At 46.2% G+C, this 19,780-nt stretch overlaps 10 protein-coding genes across 10 annotated transcripts; 4 read left to right on the top strand and 6 right to left on the bottom strand.

Moving 5' to 3' along the window:
* Positions 1-112: 112 nt before the first annotated feature.
* Positions 113-1,633, bottom strand: L199_001758 (uncharacterized protein; the record flags this gene model as incomplete). Its single annotated transcript, XM_064887511.1, has 3 exons — positions 113-376; positions 433-988; positions 1,158-1,633. The coding sequence occupies 3 exons, from the start codon at positions 1,631-1,633 to the stop codon at positions 113-115; spliced, it is 1,296 nt and encodes a 431-aa protein (XP_064743583.1).
* A 239-nt stretch (positions 1,634-1,872) lies between these two features.
* L199_001757 (uncharacterized protein) lies at positions 1,873-2,890 on the bottom strand (the record flags this gene model as incomplete). The annotated part of the gene is made up of 4 exons (XM_064887510.1): positions 1,873-2,080; positions 2,142-2,384; positions 2,427-2,566; positions 2,627-2,890. The coding sequence occupies 4 exons, from the start codon at positions 2,888-2,890 to the stop codon at positions 1,873-1,875; spliced, it is 855 nt and encodes a 284-aa protein (XP_064743582.1).
* Positions 2,891-3,091: 201 nt separating this feature from the next.
* On the top strand, positions 3,092-4,514 carry L199_001756 (uncharacterized protein; the record flags this gene model as incomplete). The annotated part of the gene is made up of 3 exons (XM_064887509.1): positions 3,092-3,311; positions 3,384-4,339; positions 4,437-4,514. 3 exons carry the CDS (start codon positions 3,092-3,094, stop codon positions 4,512-4,514), a joined length of 1,254 nt encoding a protein of 417 aa, XP_064743581.1.
* A 732-nt stretch (positions 4,515-5,246) lies between these two features.
* On the top strand, positions 5,247-6,278 carry L199_001755 (uncharacterized protein; the record flags this gene model as incomplete). Its single annotated transcript, XM_064887508.1, has 5 exons — positions 5,247-5,403; positions 5,513-5,565; positions 5,608-5,796; positions 5,847-6,145; positions 6,203-6,278. The coding sequence occupies 5 exons, from the start codon at positions 5,247-5,249 to the stop codon at positions 6,276-6,278; spliced, it is 774 nt and encodes a 257-aa protein (XP_064743580.1).
* A 68-nt stretch (positions 6,279-6,346) lies between these two features.
* L199_001754 (uncharacterized protein) lies at positions 6,347-7,478 on the bottom strand (the record flags this gene model as incomplete). The annotated part of the gene is made up of 5 exons (XM_064887507.1): positions 6,347-6,457; positions 6,525-6,882; positions 6,973-7,069; positions 7,159-7,348; positions 7,413-7,478. 5 exons carry the CDS (start codon positions 7,476-7,478, stop codon positions 6,347-6,349), a joined length of 822 nt encoding a protein of 273 aa, XP_064743579.1.
* Positions 7,479-7,946: 468 nt separating this feature from the next.
* L199_001753 (uncharacterized protein) lies at positions 7,947-9,225 on the bottom strand (the record flags this gene model as incomplete). The annotated part of the gene is made up of 5 exons (XM_064887506.1): positions 7,947-8,003; positions 8,074-8,308; positions 8,377-8,550; positions 8,613-8,950; positions 9,001-9,225. The coding sequence occupies 5 exons, from the start codon at positions 9,223-9,225 to the stop codon at positions 7,947-7,949; spliced, it is 1,029 nt and encodes a 342-aa protein (XP_064743578.1).
* Positions 9,226-9,709: 484 nt separating this feature from the next.
* Positions 9,710-12,079, bottom strand: L199_001752 (pyruvate kinase; the record flags this gene model as incomplete). The annotated part of the gene is made up of 12 exons (XM_064887505.1): positions 9,710-9,787; positions 9,852-9,942; positions 9,996-10,119; positions 10,177-10,410; positions 10,469-10,586; positions 10,636-10,644; positions 10,709-11,169; positions 11,219-11,270; positions 11,324-11,413; positions 11,465-11,625; positions 11,688-11,769; positions 11,825-12,079. The coding sequence occupies 12 exons, from the start codon at positions 12,077-12,079 to the stop codon at positions 9,710-9,712; spliced, it is 1,755 nt and encodes a 584-aa protein (XP_064743577.1).
* Positions 12,080-12,670: 591 nt separating this feature from the next.
* On the top strand, positions 12,671-14,315 carry L199_001751 (uncharacterized protein; the record flags this gene model as incomplete). The annotated part of the gene is made up of 6 exons (XM_064887504.1): positions 12,671-13,180; positions 13,238-13,402; positions 13,480-13,915; positions 13,977-13,987; positions 14,065-14,188; positions 14,245-14,315. The coding sequence occupies 6 exons, from the start codon at positions 12,671-12,673 to the stop codon at positions 14,313-14,315; spliced, it is 1,317 nt and encodes a 438-aa protein (XP_064743576.1).
* Positions 14,316-14,443: 128 nt separating this feature from the next.
* Positions 14,444-15,613, bottom strand: L199_001750 (uncharacterized protein; the record flags this gene model as incomplete). The annotated part of the gene is made up of 5 exons (XM_064887503.1): positions 14,444-14,514; positions 14,569-14,906; positions 14,963-15,063; positions 15,122-15,333; positions 15,424-15,613. 5 exons carry the CDS (start codon positions 15,611-15,613, stop codon positions 14,444-14,446), a joined length of 912 nt encoding a protein of 303 aa, XP_064743575.1.
* A 581-nt stretch (positions 15,614-16,194) lies between these two features.
* L199_001749 (uncharacterized protein) lies at positions 16,195-19,704 on the top strand (the record flags this gene model as incomplete). Its single annotated transcript, XM_064887502.1, has 13 exons — positions 16,195-16,669; positions 16,723-17,157; positions 17,217-17,232; positions 17,286-17,637; positions 17,700-17,972; positions 18,026-18,067; positions 18,143-18,195; positions 18,253-18,290; positions 18,333-18,459; positions 18,512-18,590; positions 18,644-18,831; positions 18,959-19,066; positions 19,116-19,704. The coding sequence occupies 13 exons, from the start codon at positions 16,195-16,197 to the stop codon at positions 19,702-19,704; spliced, it is 2,775 nt and encodes a 924-aa protein (XP_064743574.1).
* Between the last annotated feature and the right edge of the window lie 76 nt (positions 19,705-19,780).

Genomic DNA, 19,780 nt, shown 5'->3' with positions numbered 1-19,780 from the left:
CTTGAACTATCAATCTCCAAGTACACTTTGAAGGTGCATGCAAGGGCAATCGTTTCTGTGGAAAGTGGGGAATGCATGCAATGGGTATGATACAAATGTTGGTACGAATCGACTATCTACGTAGATGTTTGAGCATCCGACTCGGACGCCTCAAAGAACCACCGAGAGCCATGATACAAGTAAGGAGAACTACACTGCCCGCTTGATGCATGGCAGCGAGGGGTATGGGCACAAGATAAAGTAGGGTTGTTATACCTAGTGTAACTTGGGTGACCGCTGCAGCTGCAGTCAGACCAGCCAAACGGCGTGTGGAAGCAAATGGCAACTTTCGAGCAACGAATGGTAGAGAGACGACAAGACCGAATGTAGTGTAGGCCTGTATATGAATGTCAGTATATCATTATTGCTCGTCCAACGTTTTGCTCGACTCACCAGCATACGGTGATCGAATTGAGCAGTGACGGGGTTCTCCAAGAAATTCCTCCAAATAGATTTGGTACCACCTCGGGTGTAATGCTCATCGAGGAGCTCATCCGTAGGAGGCATAATCCGACCGCCCATCAATGGCCATTCATTGTAGACCAACCCAGCATCTAGACCAGCGACGAATGCACCAGTAACAGCGGTGAGGAAAACCATCATACCCGCACCATGAACCATACCACGGAATTTCTTGACAGAAGGCAAGGATAGCTGAGAGACGATGCTGGGATTGTTGAACAGTTTGACATCGCGCTGTATACCGATAGCTGTCGAGAGCATTCCAAGGTAAAGCAGGAAAGCAGCAGTCAAGTGAGCGGCAAGCCGATACTGGGATACCCGAGGAACAGAATTCGTCTCGACAATTTCTTGATCTAAACCTGATTTGACCATCCACCAACCGAGGAAACCTTGGAATCCGATACCGAGTCCGATAAGTGCGAGTTTGGCGGGTATGGGTCGAGGAAGTTTATATCGAGCCACGTAGTAGGCAGCGGGAATGACAAATCTGTTTATCAGTCAAGATCCCATAAGAGTCGGAACTTACATTAAACCGAGAGCTCGTCCTGCAATACGATGTGCCCATTCCATGTAGAAAATCTTCTTGAATTCGTGAATATCCATTTTCGAGTTCATCCTAAGATATCAGCTTAGTCCGCATGCTTAGTAGAACTCACATAAGACCTTCTGGGGATACACGGTACTTCTCCCATTCAGCGTCCCATTCTGCAGCTGTGATAGGAGGAATCACACCTTTGAAAGGTTGCCATTCTACGATACTAAGACCGGATTCCGTGAGACGAGTGACACCACCAATTACGACAATGCCGAACACTAAAGCGGAACAACCATATAGCCAGTAAGGGAGCGAGCGAGGTATTTCAGGTAGAGAAGGAGCAGTTGTCACTGAACGAGGGAAAGTGAAGCTGTATGATGGATAGAAGAATGTAGATCTGGAGGAAGGAGTGAAGTATGGTAATTTGAATGGCTGAGGTCTTGCATTGACGTTTCGAAGTGACTGGACGGATGAGGAAGAGAATGCACGTAGGGTGGAGGGAGAGGCGATGGGGGCGATCGATGATCTGGAAGCGATGGGAGTGAACTGAGATCGTACAGCGCCCCAAAGCCCTCTTGGGAGACCAGCCGAGGCCATTGTTGAGGAGTGAACGGGAGGTGAGATGGGCAAGGGTTGGATGAGTTTGTAAAGATCAGACAAATTGACACAAGATACAAGAAATAATTTTGGATTATTGTGATGGTTGTCTCCGGTTTACAGCGAGGATCTCAAGGAACGAATCAGACCTCGGGTAATATCGATAACATGGACAGAACACATACACATACGAGTACCACCACCGTGGGAAAGTATCCGGTGACTATGTGACTATGTTACTATTGCATCTCATAGACTAACCCCAACTGCTCAGGTGTCTGCACCAGTATCCCACGACACTCCCGGATCACATCCACAGTCTGGGCTACTACATCCTCTGAGAGTTCTTTCGGGAGTGGACCAAGTGGCGATGACTGTTTGGGTAGACCGGGCTGCCGTAGGGAGGATAGAGCAATAAATGTTCCTGTCCTTCCAACTCCCGCAGAGCTAATCGCAATCATCATGACCATCAGCAATGGAGCGGTGGGGCATTTAGATTATAGCTCACCAATGAACCCAAACTTCACAACCTAGACTATCCTTCCTTTGTTGTATCTCATCTACTAACTTACTCAGAGCTTCCACGCCTTGACCCTGAGGTACACCGTGATCAGGCCATGAGTCAAAATGATAATGATGAACTTTAACGGGCCTGTCCTCACCGAGAAGTATCTCAGTGACATCGCATGAGATTTCATCTCGTCGCTGCTGCTTGACAATCTTGAGGGGGAGGTGATCCATTACGTGATCCCTGTTCAACATCAGCCCATGTCATTGCTAAGCGCCAACTCACATATATGGATTTGCCTTTAGCATACCCCTCTCCTCCCATCCTGTCAATTGCACCAAGATAGCACTATCTGACCTTCTACCCGTGGCTGAGCCTAGATACAGAGCTCGAAAGAAGGTATCAAAAGTACGAGGTAAGGGAGCCTGCAAAGAAAGCATAAGCGAATCGAACAAGACAGACATGTGTATTTGGTATTTGCCTACCTGAGCAGCTATCCATGTGCCACCTTTCCCATCTGTGACTACATTCGCATTGAGATATTCGCCCTCGACAGATACGGCTGTACGATCATACGCTAGGATGTTGGAATATCGATTGTCTGCTCTATGACTTAGCGATTTGCGGACCGAGTAAAATCCTTGTTCTGCAGATGGTCGAGCGACCTGACTTGTCCGTAGTCTGATATATTCCCGCTCTGCAAGGATATCATAGACCCTCCGTAGCTGCTGAGGTGATATGGGAGGCATTTTGAGTGGATTGTGTATATTCATACATGGGGAGTGGGTTACTGCAAATCAAGTGTGCATCTATACATCGTTTTTACGACGTCATACGATGAGTGGAGGTGATCCCATCAACAAACATCTCATTTTTCAGTCATCTCCTTTCAGCTCTCTTGATTCAGTTATTATACTTTGTATATATCCATCCAACAGACACCGCAAGTGATGACAGCATTACCTCCTAGATTCACTGTACCACCGCTACCACCTCGAATACATCGTCAAATCAAGCTAGCGATCACGGATGATGGTGTCACGCTCGCGCCAGAGAGTGGAGAGGGTGTCTTGATCAGATGGGGAGTCAAAGGCAAAGTGGAGACTATCGATTGTGAACCAGGAGAAGTCGTGCTCGGTGGTGTCCTAGGAATAGTTCGGCTATGGGATGGTGAGTGAAATATGCTCGTGTACGTCGCTAACATCGTAGCATCGTATCTCCTCGTATTCCTACCTCGCCTAGCAACCCCCTTATTCCCATGTCACGACGTTCACGATGAATCTCGAAATGAAGCTACAAGCTCTCATGAGGTGTTCACCCTCGAAGATATACATGCTATTCCCCTCAATCATGACATCGCTGTCAAGGCTCATAAGAAACTACTGGATATTCAGATATCTCGTCAACCAAAAGCAAAATCACGATGGAGCATAACCCTTCCTCTTCGAAGTGCAGCGAATACAGCTAAAGGCGGATCAGAAGAGAGCTCGTCGGATGATGATGATATACCTGAAGCAGATGAAACTCCCTTACCATCCAAAACACGAGAATGGACCAAGTTCATGCCAAAGCTACGTAAGAAACAGCCAAACGACCCGAAGACGAATGAACCCTTGCCGGACGATCCACCACAGCGAGAAGAGCTCGAGGCGAAGATCGTGAGACAGATCATTCGCGAATTTAGTAATGGATTCTTCTTTTCATACGATTTCGACCTGACACATTCACTACAGCACAAGCGAAAGATACTCGCTCAGCGCAATGCTTCTCACACCGCCTTGACCCATCTTATACCTAGAGAAGGTTCCCTCTTTCCCCCTTCACCTTCAAGTACCTTACCTCGACATAACCTATGCGAGGATGACTTTGTCGAACCAGATATACAGGTGCCGCTGTGGCGAAGAACGGATCGACGTTTCTTTTGGAACGAATACCTCATGAAAGACTTCATCGATCTAGGTCTACATGCTTATGTCATACCGATGATGCAGGGTTGGGTACAATCAGCATCTTTCACAATCCCTATACCTCCTAATCCTTTAGAGCCCGAAACGTCGCTTGGAGCCGTACCATTAGATCTCGTAGTGATCTCGAGGCGGAGTAGAGACAGAGCAGGTCTTAGATATCAGAGACGAGGGATTGACGACGAAGGGCATGTCGCAAATATGGTTGAAACAGAGATGATCGTACGAGCTAAGGTGAGTACCAAACGTCCGATGTCAATGCTCAGATTCAGGTTGAGGGGAAATCATCCCTGTTCAGCTTTGTGCAAGTACGAGGATCCATCCCTCTTAGATGGTCCCAATCGCCATATTCGATGAAACCGCCTCCGAATCTCAACGAACCCGTCGACCAGACCTATGCGGTAGCTAATTTGCATTTCAACGACTTGACATCTCGATACGGCCCAATAGTGAGTCTATAGGTTAGTAGTTTGAGCTGATCGTCAGACCATCATCAATCTTTCAGAACAAGAAGGAAAAGAAGGTGTGATCACGAATGGGTATCGAGATTTAGTAGATTCCCTCGAAAGAAGTGACATCAAGTGAGTCATACCGTTTTGATCCCCGCTGACAATCAGATATGTCCCTTTCGACTTCCACGCGAAATGTCATGGCATGAAATGGGAAAATATATCGGAGCTGGTGGATTCGGTGGATCTTGGTGGTATGGGGTACTTGTGGACACTTCAAGGTGAAGCGATTAGAGAACAAGAAGGAGCGTTTAGGACAAAGTAAGTCACCAAACAAGCGACGTGCGTTGACAATTAGCTGCATCGATTGTCTTGATCGTACCAACGTGGTTCAATCGGCGTTAGCCAGAAGGGTTCTGACAAACATGCTTACCCAACTGGGACTGAAGGCTGAGGGGTCCATCATCGAGAACATATTCAATGATAGTGAGTGACTCTAGATGTAGTCCTCGCTGACAGGTAGTCTGGGCAAACAACGGGGATACGATCAGCCTGTGCTATGCACATACCTCAGCGCTGAAAGGAGATTTTGTGCGGACGGGAAAGAGGGATTTCAGCGGAATGGTGAGTTTCCACAAAGTGAGGACCTTGCTGAGATATAGCTTCACGACGGTGTAAGCTCGATCAGTCGAATGTTCTATGGAGCCGTCTCAGACTTCTTCGCGCAAGCTGTCATCTCCTTCCTCCTTGGTCACCGGAATCTATCCGTCTTTAGCGAGTTCCTCCAGACTTTGAATAGTACAGACGCTGCAAGTGTTGTCAAGCTTTCTCGAATACGATCGGTCGCGAGTGAGTCTATATCTGTTTTGAGCTTTGCTGATGTCAGTCGAAACCTGTTCCGCACGGGTGTTGAACGATGGTGAGGAAAGGATCAATGGATGGACTCTTCTTTCTCCAGATGCTAGGAGTGTGAAGATCAGTCCAGATTTAGAGGAAAAGGTCCTTCTTTTGGTGAGTTGCATATATCAGTAGCTCCCCTGACGTACTTTACAGACACGTGAGGCGATATATGTCGTTTCGTTTAACTATTCGCTCGAAAAGGTTATGGAATTTACCCGGATCCCACTGAAATCGATCACATCCATTCAAAAAGGTATGTCCCTTCCTATAAAGGTCTATGCTGATAGATCAGGTGCATATATCCTATCTACGCTGCAAGAAGCTAGTCGTGATCCGAAAGAGGTGAGTCATCATTAACTTGGTAAGGTACATCGCTGATTTCTAGTCTGCAGAATTACGGTTTCCTCGTAAATTTCTCGCCGACCAATGAATCAACACGTTATAGCACTTACTCGTTAAGAAACAAGCTTCCCTCGGTACCTCAAGATAGTACACCTACCCCTGGAACACCTAAGCCTTCAGTGAAGCATGCGCTCATTGACCCAGATGTGACTGAGTTTTACGCTTTCAAAGCTATACCAGGTCATACGAGTGATGAAGGCACATGTCAAGAGTCGGTCAATAATGCCGTAAAGCAGATCGCAGAAGCCTGTAAAGATGAAGAGCTTATTGTAGAAAAGGATATCGTAAGGTGAGCACAGTAGTAAGTGTATACCAGCGCTGGCTGATATATGATTTATGTACATAGTCTGGCGGAAGCTGAATCGGCGACTTCAATTTTGGATAAAATGGATTATGCCTTCAAACGATTTTTATGGTTATGAGCGAGATTATTGTGTTGTTGTGCTATACGAAACATGCATGTTGACGATACAGTACAATTAAACCCCCTTTATCTCTTGGCGAAAGGAGTTTGTTGTAACCAGGATTTAAAGTCGGTGAGGAAAGGGAAGAGTTTTTTGTTCTCCGACACATCAGCTTCGAATTGATTATCATCGAAGAACTGTATATGGTGAAGATGGTTGACGTTAGCTACTTTCTGTATGTCTATCATGTGATTGCCGACTGACCTTGAAAGCAGGAGCAATAAAAGGGGGAAACACGGGCGTCTCCTCAGCTTGTAAAGTCTGACCGGTGACTTCCTTCCAAATACTGATGATTTCATCAGGAGTCAACTCGTCTCCTACGATGTTGATTTTCTTGCCCGCAAATCGATCGGGGTTGGCGAACACCTCAGCAGCGATCTTACCGATATCAGAAGTAGCGATGAGTTTGTAAGTCGGATGAGTGGACTGTTTCCAGGTGGTCGATACTTGATCTAGATAAAGTGGCCAATAGAAATTTTCCATGAATCCTACTGGACCTAGAATTGTCCATTGGAAAGATTGAGCTTTAACTGCATTTTCGATCTTTCGCTTAGCTTCGAAGCTATCGTCATGGAGTAGGTGCACAGTAAGCTAATCTGACGGAACCTTCCATCTGAGGTTTGTGTATGTGGGTGTGAACTTCTCAACTCACAAGGGAATACCTGTATCTGATCTTCCACAATAATCACCATTAGAGTATACGAAATGCTTGACACCATGTTTGGCAGCAGCATTGACAATAGCCAGACCTACAAGTACAATCCAATCCAACAGATTTTAAAACATGAGCCAATTTAACCAAGGTAGAAAGGACAATCAAGGAAGTCACTCAACATACCTTCTTGTAAGTGACCTTCCGGATCTATATTGGCGAGAACCAGAAGAACACCATGAATTGGCTCTTTGTCAAACAGACTCTCGGGATTCTCAAGCGAGCCTTCTATCAGGTCTACACCCAATGCTTTGGCTTTCTCACTTGAAGCATCTCGAGTAGCAGCAAGGATCTTAAACTTGGATTGATCCAAGGCCTGTGATACAAATGGGCGATCAGTATAGCTTCAGATCGGTTGACGTTACGATACCTTGACATACCTTGATAGCGGCTGAGCCTTGTTTACCTGTAGCACCGATGACTAGGATTGTTTGTCTGGCAGCCATGTTATAGATGTCTATTGCAGTTGTATGCGTTTGTCCTGAGGTTGGAACTGTAGTACTTGAGTTTTAGTATTCAGTATGCTTTGGCGATTCGTTGTTTGAGTTATCATATCTTGTTTCCCATTTTGAAGCCAATTATTTATATCTTATCATGATTGTAATCATGTCAGCATGTTCACGTCATAAGCATAATCTTTGTCATGATGATAATCCCATCTCTTTGTCATCAGTGGGAAAAACCTATCCATCGTTACCACAAAGACGCCCCATAGCATCTTCGGATAGCCGATTCCAATGTCCGACGGCTCAAAAGATCACCGAGGTTCTTCGCCGAATTGCCATTTCAGGTAATTCCCCTTCATGAATGTTTCATTATTGGTATTTTGGAATCAGTTTCGATGAGTAATCAGTGGGAGAGTGAGTTTACATGACATGCATAAGACACGATCACCGAGTCGTATGTACCAGTACTCATGTACACAATCTTTTGGCAGCATCTTCTCTGACCTTGTACAGCTCTCTCGAGTCCTACACCGGATCATCCAGTAGATAGACATCAGCGATATTTCGTTGCTTACTTGTATGGACCCGAGCTCACCTTCAAAACACCTAAATCGATATCCACCACCTCGAGCTTTGGTCCAACTTCACAGCTCGCAACTTTTCCTCGAAGAGGTACCCAAGCACCACTTCCACCCATGAAACCCTCAAGAGGATCCCCACCAGCATTACACATGACCCATACCGTCTCCGTCTCTGCACATCGTGCGAAACAGAGAGATTGAACCATGTTATGTTCGTATTGAGGATCATGTTCATATTTGTGTATAGCCCTAAGCGAATAGATAGCTAGTCAGTACTGTTTGTAGCATTGCCTCAGTGTGGAATATATACTACTCACGGTTCACTATCGGTAGCATACCAAAAAGTTGGAGCGAAGATGATATCCGCACCTTGACTGGCGAGTTCCTGAGCATGAGACGGATGAGACATATCCCAGCAAATCATCATTCCTATTTTACCCCATTTCGTTTCAAATACTTTATGATCTTCTTCTCCCGGAGTGATGTAATCCCTATAGCATATTTTTTCAGTCCACTCTCAGCCAGGCCAAGTGATACGAAGCCATGCACTCACCTCTCAGGATGCCATAAGTTTTTCTTGGTATACTCTCCAACAACCTCCCCTTCATCATCAATGCAGAAAGCAGTATTATACAGCGTAGGCTGAGCACTTTCCTCGGTCGATAGAGGATGAGCTTCGAGGTATTTCCCCCATTCTAATTGAGCTGGACTTATACTCGGTGATTTGTGACTGGCATGAAGTGGTATATGAGAGAATGGAGATGATGAGGGGATGGGAGCAGCACCTTCTTCCCTTGTACCATGTACGATCGTCCCACAGAGAGCGATACGATGTGTCTTGGCGAGATCTCGAAGGAATGTTAAAAGGTGTTTCGATGGGAACGTGAGATACTAATAGATCAGATCAATCAGCTCGTGTCAAACATTCTAGCCAGACTCACCTGTCTATTCTGGTTCACTATACCTTGTAAAAAGTATTCTGGAAAGATAACCACCTCGGCTTTTTGAGCGGCAGCTCTCTCAACATAGCTTATAACGTCAATGAGATTCTGATCAATGGTGGAGAAAGGGGAAGTCGAATGAGGTTTTTCTAATTTGGCTGGACCTTCCGGTGCAACGATAGGAGCTGTTTGGGCGATTGCCACACGGATGTTGCCTCTGGTCATGCTTCAATGATGTTATAGATTTGGCTTGACTGTAGTGTTGAGAGGACAGGCTTCAACAATCTGATGAAGGTTGAGAATATGTGTGACAGTATTATTTTAGATCTCGCTTAATTGGGCTGCCGAGGTACTGTACATTAAGTTATGATATCACACCCTCCATGTGGCAGGCAGTTGAGTTCACTTCATATCCTCACTGGCCTCTTATCTTCTCGAGACTGTTTTCAGATATGCTTGCCAAGCCAGAGACTAAGGCAGGTAGACGATTCCACAAGCGGTCATGCACCAGATTATATGTATATCTTATTCACTGTTCACAAATACGTTTATTCATACTCAATATCAGGAATATCTATTGCTTATCCAGATGAAAACGAAACTTTTTAGAAGACCAGCAGCAAGCTGTGTTCCTTTTCGGTCCTGAGTTCTTCGCATCGAGGTGATGAGACTTTCCAACTTATATTTGCCTATACGCCCAAAAACCCATTTAATCTTCTCGTTCGATGGAGTGGAGGTCGAGGTCTGCGGGATCAGCGGGAACGCTGAGGATTCGGAGGGTATTGGTCTGCATAAGACAGTATAACATCAGCAAGATGTCGCAGCCATTTGATGACTTTAGTATCACTCACGTGACCGAGACCACCTTTCCATCCTTGGACAGCCATAACAGTAGCCTCTGGCTTGACGATAGCAAGTTGAAGGGCAACTCGGAGACCATACCTGGAATGGTATATCAGCATATATACAATGTTTGTTGCGTTGTCAGAACTCACCTGATACGGTTGTCAACGTCGATTTGCCATTTGTCACCAGGGATACCTCGAGGCTCGGGGTACCATACAGGGTACACTCCTCGAGACAAGTGGAGTTGTCGGGCGGTTTGTTGGTTTCGAGTAACTAGGTTGTTACATCTTAGCTTACAGTGCATCTCTGATGGTTGTCGGTCATACTTACCACAGATAATTGGGCATTCAGGTCTGTACTTGGAGAGAAGTCTAGCGGAAACACCACTGGTCGATAAGACGATAATGGCTCCAGCGTCTTGCTCAATGGCAGCAGCGACGGCGGACAGAGCAAGAGTCTCGGCAGTTTCGGTAGGTCGAGGGGTAAGACTTCGGAGTTGGTCGAATAAGTGTGGGTAGGCGATAGCTCTCTCAGCGAGGTAAGCAGTCTCGGCCATCATCTTGACTGGATATGGAAAGATTATTAGTGTTATTCATGTCTTACAGCAAGCGAATCAACTCACCGGCTTCGATAGGGTATTTACCCTTGGCAGTTTCACCTGAAAGCATGACACAATCGGCACCATCCATGACAGCGTTGGCAACATCTGACACCTCGGCTCGAGTAGGTCGAGGGTTGTACTGAGGTAGCGAGTTAGTAGGCAAGCAATCTATGATAAGCCAAACTTACGGTCATAGACTAAGAGAAGGAGCTATAGTCAGTTACATTCTGAATTCCTATTCGATGCGAAGTGAAGACTCACCTCGAGCATCTGAGTAGCACAGATAACAGGTTTACCAGCAACGTTACATTTGGCAATCATCATCTTCTGAGCCATGAAGACTTGACTTGCTGGAATCTCAATACCCAAATCACCTCTAGCGACCATGACACCATCGGTTTCCTTCAAGATCTCGTCAAAGTTGGTAACACCTTGTTCGTTCTCGATCTTGACGATGATCTTGATGTTAGCACCTTCAGTACCGAGGACCTTTCTGATCTCTTTGACATCATTGCCGGATCGGATGAAAGAAGCGAAGATCATGTCTACACCGTTCTTGACACCGAAAGCCAAATCTGATTTGTCCTTTTCTGAAAGAGCGGGTAAGTCCACAGCGGTCTTGGGGAGGTTGACACCCTTTCGAGATGAGAGGGTACCGGAGTTGAGGGACTTGACTCGGATCTTCTCGCCGTCGATCGAGACGACTTGGAGGGAGAGGATACCTATAGAACAGGTCAGTACGATATGCTGGTGGATAAGACTCAAATTCACCATCATCAACATATATGAGTTTACCGGGAGCAGTTACTTTAGGAAGGTTGGTCTGTGAAAAACTGTCAGCATCATAGACACATTCTGAATCCGCGTGACGCTCACGTAGTCCATGTATATTTGCTCGGCGGAACCGGACTCAGCGAAGGATTTATCCGTGGTAACCCAGAATTCGTGACCAGCGTCGATAGGGACCTGTCAGATGGTCAGCTCTCATTACCCTATGATATACCCACAGCCACTCACATCGGTGTCATCCTTCATCAAACCAGTTCTGATCTCTGGACCTTTGGTGTCGAGAGCGATAGCCAATGGTCGACCGTTGGGGCTCTTGGCAGCGGCAGCTCGGGCGTTGTCAATGACCGATTGGTGGTATTCGTATGAACCGTGGGAGAAGTTCATTCGGACTGGAAGAGATCATGAACATCATGTAGCAGAGGCACAAAGGACCTGAAGATATGCGACATACCAATGTTCATACCAGCATCAGCGAGCTTGACGAGGGTATCTACATTGTTCGTTTTAGGACCAATGGTAGCAATGATGGATGTCTGTGGGTATCGTTCGTCAGCTCTGCCAACTTAGTCTGATGGATATGGAACGCACCTTTCTGAAGAACTTTTGCTCTGGGGTCATCTCATTGAATGTGGTGTTGAGAGACGCTTGCCAGGCAAGCTGGGTGGTAGGGGTGTTGGATACAAAAGCACTTGAAGTCATGTTGAAATTGAGGGGACCTCCAATAGACGACCTATGTTCACGAGAGATTGGATTTGGGTTGTATGGTAGACGGGCAGGTTGATTTTTGGGTGGTGAGGGAGTGAGAGGCCGTGATGGTGGGTGATGCCCGAGAGCAAATGGCATGATGACGGATTGTTGTGTAGTGAGTATGGGGAAGAAAGTAATGTTGAGATCAGATAGGACAAAGAGATAGCGAAGAAAGGGAATGTGACAGAATTCAGAGTCAGCTTTTTCATCTTTGTGAGACATGTCATGGTTAGAGTTGGCAGCAACGTGCTGATGATGTCAATCTGCTATGCTTTGCTTTGCTTTGTTCATATCGTATCATTCCCTCATCAAAGGATCTTCCAGTCGCCAATGACATGCTCCACACACCGTAGCCCCACCACTGCCAGCGAGAGAGACTGTTCGACTCACTGTTTCTTTTCCAGTTGGGATGTATATCAAAGGTGAACAGAGATACAAAGGGTGGATAACAGGTAGCTATGTAAGTATATATAGTCCTGTGGGATGTCTCGATGGTATTTTCCATTCCCCCCAACAAAGATTAGGGATTCCCAATTAAATCCAAATTAGATGGATCACGTTTCATTGGTGGTAGATACAAAGAGAATTGGATAAGTCCGCCGGCAATAGGTAAATCCACGTGGTACCATCTACATACAAACCATATACATGTAATCTCGCCAAAGTAAAAATACTGATCCGTCAACAATGCCACGTCATAACACCCTCTCACCTTCGCAAAGTCAACTTTCTCTCTCAACGGTCTCAACCTCGACAACCTCGACAACCTCGGACACAGATCAAGACAACTCGGCATCTCATGGCACAGTAGTCAATCCCGATACACCTGATACCCAAGTGCAAGTACCACGCAGCAAATCCAAAAGGAATAAATCAGATCTCTCAGATCCCTACGGGGAATATTTCATCCAGCAAGCCAAACTCTTCAAGCACCTGGAAAAGAGATATACCAAATTTCAGAAAAAGCAGAAAGAAGAACAAGCTCGTGCAAGGGACAATAGGCTCAACAGGAAACATACACCTGCACCTGCTCCGATAAAACCTAAGAAGAAGAAGGACAAACAGCAAATACCCAGTAACTCGGATAGTGATACTTCGAATTCGTCCAGTACATCTTCTGCAGAAACAGACAATATGATAGGATCAAGTGTTGCTGCTATCAGGGGACAAGCCGGGAAGATAGTAGCTCAAGCTGTGGTGAGTGATCATTCCTTATGTACTCAATGTATACTCACGGAATTTTTACGTGTCTAGCGTCCGGCAATCTCGATCACTCGAGCCTCCTCACCAGCTGCTTCCGCATCTTTCTCCTCTACCGCTTCTACCTCTGTTCGAAGTCAGAAACTTCAGGCCAAGAAGAAGAAGAAGACTGTCAACCCAGATGCCATGACTGCCACAGAAGCTGTCCGAGTGCTACGAGTGAGTCCCATACCTTTGGTGAACTATCGATTACGCAGATAATTGTGATTAATTTCGCTGATGGATTGGTTCTGTAGGCACTTGAAATTGCCAATCCCACATCTTCCTATTCATTAACGCTATCTACCAAATCAACCAAATCATCTCTTCCTATCAGAGGACATTTCCATTTACCTCTGGACCCCCGACGATCCTCAGAGACCATCCTGGTATTTGCCGAACCCAATTCACCTTCGTCGACATTAGCTAAACAAGCAGGTGCAGCTTATGTCGGTGGAGAAGAGTTGTTCGAATCAGTTTTGTCGGGTAAGATCTCGCCAACGAGATGTCTGGCTACTCCTGGTATGATGCCTCAGGTGACGAGGAATCTGGCGAGATATCTGGGTCCAAAAGGTTTGATGCCTGTGGCTAAAAGAGGGTTGGTAGGAGAAGGTGAAGAGTTGGCTGAGAAAATTAGAGATGCAGCTGGTAGAATGGAATATAGAGCCGATAAGGAGGGGTTGGTCAGGATTCGTAAGTCGTCGTGAGATCGTCTGTAATGTGTGGTTGTCGACTGATAACGTTTTGATTTCAGCCGTCGCACGAGTAAATTTCACCATTTATACAAACTCAGTACCAATACTGAGTATCAATATTGAGACATGCTGATTCATAATATATAGATGGACTTTGAAATACCTTCCATCGAGAATAACATCCGATCTTTCATCCAGACAGTCAGGGATAACCAATCAGCAGGTACGACTGACGATGCTGTCACAAATGCCGCCAAGAAGAAGAAGAAAGGTGAGCATGACAACAACCTGTGACTGACATACTGTGTGCTAATTAGAACTCATTAGGATCTTCCATCACTGCTGCTAGGATAGAAACTACCCATGGACCAAGTATCGAGATCAACGATGTCTTGTAGATTTCCAGATGCATGTCTGTTACTATGATGATGCCTGCTCCTATCCTTGTATTGCAACATGTAGTCTACTCCTGAGTCTACTCCTCTAATCCTGCCATAGCTTGACCGGCGAATACATTTAAACAAGCCTAAGCTTTGACTAATAAGCAAGCGACACTTCCCAGTGCTCGTCTGATATCCTGATAATCTACGTCATGTGCTGCAACATAGTCAGCATAGGGGGCCTAGTCATGATAGTCAAAGACAAACTTACTATCCTCGACTTCTCCCCATTGTTCAATCTGACTTCTTACTTCCACATGACTAGCTTCAGCAGCTTGATTCGCCGTCAAACGGCCTTTACACAATGCCAATGCTATCACGAACGATTTCGAGGCGTATGCAGCTCTCTCAAACGCTGCCAATTCCCATCCATCCATTTCTTCTAGTACAGTCCTCAATTTGCTTCTGGCATCTTCACTTTGTTGAGGTGGTGAGAATCCTTCTGCTGGATTTAGCTTCACACCGTATGTCCCCTTCAACCATGAATACAATGGTTCCCAGTGTTCCTTCTGCATTCGTACAAGAGATGTAGGTGTATCATTGGTAAACCTATACAAAGTCATGTAAGCTACTATCGTTCGAGCTGAATCAGCTAGCTTACTCACAGGATTGTATCTGTATCGAGATATTTCATCATTTGATCGATCACTCCAGCCCTTATAACACCTTCTCCCAGCCCATCTATAGCTCTAGATGCTAGTGATGTCTATATCCAATCCAATCAGCTTTGTTCTTCACGCTAAAGCAAGAGAATGTAAGCTTACCACTGGCAGAGTATGCTGTTTCAAAACCTCATCTTGATTTTCCCACTCATTCGCAATTAACAAAGCCAATAACCTCCTTTCGGACGGTATCGACAACTTGGCACCTCCTGGAGTCTTCAGTGCTCGGTGGTCCAAGGTCACTTGAAAACTTCCAGATTCATCTTGTTTGATGTGGACAGTCTTCCAAAACCTTCGTAGTGTTACTTCGGCTCCTGTGAATCATTCTGACCATTTAGCAACGATTTCATTCGCATGATCATCGCCAGTGCAGGGATACTTTTGAGAGCAGTTGTATCACTCACGATTCGTCTGAGTCAAAGCGGGTCCATCCTGTACGACTGCTCTGACTACCCTCGTTGAGCTATACGATCTTGCAACGATCTCCCCCCTGCATCTAGCGGCTATTACCAATCGAGGGATCTGCCTAGCTTGCAAGCGCAGGGGACTCTGCTGACAGAGTATCGGACGGAGTGATCGCGCTACTGTAGCCATCTTTTGATTTCTGATCTGGTCAATGATAGTTACACTTTGCAGGCCGAGTCAATGTGTCCCAGATCCAACTTTGATGAATGATCATATCCAACTTTTTTGAAACTGTTCCTGCATACTACCAGCACTCCTGGTAGGAAGAATGATTTGTAATGACTGATTAGCGGAATCAAATGAAACCACCCAAGACCCATTAGAAGCATTTGTAATGAAAGTGTATGTGGGATGGAAGGGTCGGGTATGGGTGATGACCGAAAAACAGAAAGAAGGATTACGAGGAATGAACAATGAGGAATACACAACAACAACAGCACAGACATCCATCTTAGCATGTATATGATCTTACAGGTCAAGAAAGTATAACACGAACGAATATACCCAGCAATCCCCCTCCTTCCCAGCCCCCTTTCATCCCCTTTCATACTCCCTTCAATCACAAAGGGACTAATAACATGACCGAAATCGCATTTTCAAGTTCAGCATAGCCCACCAAACTCAACATCATTCCACATCCCGACCGATCAATACTCATTCTATAGGTCATAATCGATAACACTCACCACCATACCCATTAGCTACTCATCATGGCACCTCCTACCAAGAATACAAACATCGGGCCGTCACCGACTGCTTCCAACGCAAGTTCCGCCAATGACCCAAATGCGTCAGACGCCGCACCAAAACCCAAACAAAGAAAGTTGAATCGTACTTTACCCCAACTGAAGCGGAACGCAGCTTGTATCCCATGTCGAAGGAGGAGGATCAAGTGTGATGCTGGGAAACCGCACTGTTCCTCATGTGTAAGGAGTTTTCACTTTCTGGCAAGAACACAACCAGACGAAGAGAGAGATGCTAGAGGTATTCAATGTTTTTATGATGAAGATGCAGAAGATGTTGATGAAGATCATCATCATGCAGTGCATATGCATAGTAAAGGTAACAACCCGAGAGGTGCAAGTGGATCTAGTCCCATGGAAATACCTAGGGGAACAAAGCGGAAAGATAGTTCTGTCGATGAAGATCCAAGAGACGTCATAAAGAAATTGGAAGAGAAAGTTGGTAAGTGGCTTTCAGGATTGCTTGTTGAAGATCTTACTGATACTGTGTCATAGCCGAATTACAACAAGCATTGGCAGCCACGAGTATGTCCAGCAACCCACCTGGTTCATCGACAACTATAACCCCCAACGCCGGACTAGGCCAGACATATGTCCCACCACAGCAGAGATCTCAGCCTATCATCGAGACCAGCTCATGGGCAGGTCCGACTCCCAATCAATTCCCTGCGGACTTCCTGAGCGCCCCGTATAATCCTCCTGGTGTAGCTCCAACAGCTCCGGACACAGCTGCGGTACCTTCTTTCAACGCTCCGTTCGCCACGCCTCTCGGTCTGCCTCAAGATGGTTCGGCTCCTCAACCCACAGGACCGCCCAGACGATCAACCTTACCTACTAGCTCGGATGATATTGATGCCGAAGCAGGAAGGTTCAGCGGACCATTCTTGGATATTCTCTTCCCCGGATGGCCTCCTAAATTGCCTACTCCTTGTGAGTGATTATTTCTAGGTCGTTCAGCAACCCCGCTAACGCTGTTTCCCTTTCTTCAGCTATGCTTGACCATCTGTAAGTAAACTGAGACTGGGATTAGAAAGTGACAACGCTGATTCCCCTTAAAGCGTCGAAACCTTCTTCAACATGGTCCCATCGGTACCGCGAGTACTTCATCGTCAGACTTTTCTCACCAGACTAGCTCTACCTCCGACCCACGCCGACTTCCCTCATGTCGCTCTTTTACATGCCATCTGCGCTACAGCAGCCCGATACACCGCCGCTGTCAAGTGCAGACCAGTTGCAGAGGCTATCGAGAAGACCGACCAAGATGCCAAACGTGCTAATGGGAAAGGTCTGCCTTACGATGATCCTGCAGACGAAACTTGTTTTTCAGAGAGGAATGCGAGATATGCTATGAACGCTATGAAATTCGAACATGTCAGTGGAAGGGGTCTACTCGATATGCTACAAGCCATGGTAAGTCTTTTGTCTCTCACGTCCCTGTATCAGTGTCAAGCTGACTGGCACTGGCTGAACAGATCGTCATGGGACACTGGGGTCAATCAAGTGCCAAATGGATTGAAGGATGGATCATAATTGGTAGTGGAGGTAGACTTGCCATTTGCTTGGGTTTGCTTGATTATCAACCAGACAATTTTGGTATGCCGGCTTTACGACAATCGATCCTTGGACCACCGAAAACAGATGCAGAAAGAGAGGAACGACGAGCTGTCATGTATTATATCATGACTTATGATTGTATATCTGCCGCTTCGTCAGGCTGGCCAAATTCATTACCAATTGAAGAATTGGTAAGTCCGTGTCATGCGAATGAAATGGTGCTGTATACTGATTCAGCCTATAGACTGCTAGAATGCCTTGTCATAGGAATGACTTTGCAAAATTGGTCAGTTTAGTCCAGTACACTTTCAAAAGGTTTCGCCCCTTTCGCATTTTCGCTGACCATGACCATTATATCTAGGATGATATCCCCGAGAACCCACAGAGCTATCATTCTCCTGACCTATGGACCTAGTAAGTGACCACACCAGCCTTTGGCATTCGAGAAAGAAGGAGCTGATGATGTTTTAGTCATCCTGTCGCAGACGGGTTCAACATGATGTTAAAGGGTAAGTCATCAGTGCATGTGACCTGCGGCTGATTAGATTCAGGTATGATCCTTCTCTCTCGCGCATGTCGTTTCATACGAAAATGCCGGAATATGGAGCCCGCGGATCGCCTGATCGCGAGGCAGATGCCAGAGTTCAAGCAGATAGATTCGGACATAGCTGCATTCAAGTGAGTTCGTCTTGGTTCACATAGATTCAGCCTTCTGACAAGCTCCTTGTAGTTTGCATTTCCCTCCGGCTCTGAGGGATCCTGTGCAATACCTGCAAGGACATGCTAAAGGAGTTGATGCCGACCTCATTGTGAGTGTTGTGACGACTTCTCCTTTCCACTCAATTGGCTCACTCCTGTCCAGGCTGCCCACCTCATACCTCGAATAGCCAGTATCTTCCTCCATGAACCATTCGCCGACGTCAGTGATCCTTCTTGCGTCTCCGCGACGAGGATCCTGATGGAAGCGAGGGCTGTGCTCAATATCGTCTACTTGGTCGTGAGCAGTAACGCAGATATATCATACATGGTGGTGCCGATATGTTCATGTAAGTGGATTGAAACGCAGTAACATATAGAATGAACGCTAATATGATCTTTCTCTTTTTAGTGTGAGTCGGGTTCCGATGGCAAGACGTATCAAAGGAAGGAGATGTCATGAATACTGATCTCGCCATAGCTACTTCTTCACCGCTGCTCGCACTCTGCTCCTGTTCTATCAACGAGCGCTGGAGACCGGGGACCGTTCTGCTGCTCATTCGTTCCGTAATGAGATAGCGGTCTTCAAGTAAGTCTAGCATATACTATTGTTTAGCTAGCGCTGATAACCCGAACAGAATTGCTTTCCAAGCCCTGTCCAGCCGATTTGCGATGGGTGCAAGACATCTGATAATGATAGAAATGGTATCCACGCATATAGAAGAGGAAACTTTGGGCCATCCACTACCTGAATCAGAGGTGGTACCTAGACTACCTGCTCAACCGCCCGCTTGGCACGTGGCTTATCCAGATATGCGACGAGGATACGATCCGTCAGGTTTTCCAGCCGAAGAGGTGCCTAGCGAACCTACCACGAGTCGACCGATCTTGCGGGCTGGTCATCCAGATGCGATTGCAGGGATTAAATTGGATCAGATGAGGTCACAGCAAGGGCAAGGGCCAGCTATGGGTCACAACCATAATATGTCGAACAACGAAGGTATAGAGCATCGAAGGGATTATGTTAGTTCTCCCCGAGGGAATTTCTCGGCCAGCGCAAGTGCAAGTGCAGGATCGACCAGTCAAAGTCCCAAAGGTCCGATAGTCTATGTAAATTGGCAGAGCGTTGCTAGTCATACAACCGAAGGTCATTTGCCCCCTGCATTACAGGATCCGAATATGAGGACTCAGGCACAGATCCACGATCCGAAGTTCTCATTGCTCTAGATATCCCAATGTTGATTATAGTATAGTATAGGGAAGATGATGGTGTCTTATATGTATAAATCAATTTCGTATGGTT

Source organism: Kwoniella botswanensis, chromosome 1 (assembly GCF_036426115.1).
Source record: "Kwoniella botswanensis chromosome 1, complete sequence".
In the NCBI taxonomy this organism is placed as follows: domain Eukaryota; kingdom Fungi; phylum Basidiomycota; class Tremellomycetes; order Tremellales; family Cryptococcaceae; genus Kwoniella; species Kwoniella botswanensis.
Note: the sequence above shows the minus strand (reverse complement) of the source record. Positions and strands in the feature narration are given on the sequence as shown.